General features: G+C 52.4%; 1 protein-coding gene across 1 annotated transcript; it reads left to right on the forward strand.

Moving 5' to 3' along the window:
- LOC106095671 (major prion protein 1-like) lies at nucleotides 1-267 on the forward strand. The gene has a single exon (XM_013262963.2). It carries the CDS (start codon nucleotides 1-3, stop codon nucleotides 265-267), a length of 267 nt encoding a protein of 88 aa, XP_013118417.2.

Genomic DNA, 267 nt, shown 5'->3' on the forward strand with positions numbered 1-267 from the left:
ATGCGGCTTTTAATTCTACTGTCATTTATTGGCTTAATTTGGGCTGCTGCTGCTTTACCAGCTGCCAAGGATGCGAAAATGGAGCCTAACAGCTTGTCAGATGTAGCTGATCTCGGTGCCAGTCATTCGAATGGAGCTGAACGTCAAGTTCGTCATTGGGGCTGGGGTCCCCACTGGGGTGGTGGCGGATGGGGCTATCCCAGATATGGTGGTTGGGGAGGCTATGGTGGATATGGTGGTTGGGGCGGTGGTTGGTATGGTCGATAA

Source organism: Stomoxys calcitrans, chromosome 5 (assembly GCF_963082655.1).
Source record: "Stomoxys calcitrans chromosome 5, idStoCalc2.1, whole genome shotgun sequence".
Taxonomy (NCBI): Eukaryota; Metazoa; Arthropoda; class Insecta; order Diptera; family Muscidae; genus Stomoxys; species Stomoxys calcitrans.

Excerpts from the sequence above, each read along its gene's own strand:
- LOC106095671 (XM_013262963.2), top strand. The coding sequence starts at position 1 with ATGCGGCTTTTAATTCTACTGTCATTTATTGGCTTAATTTGGGCTGCT.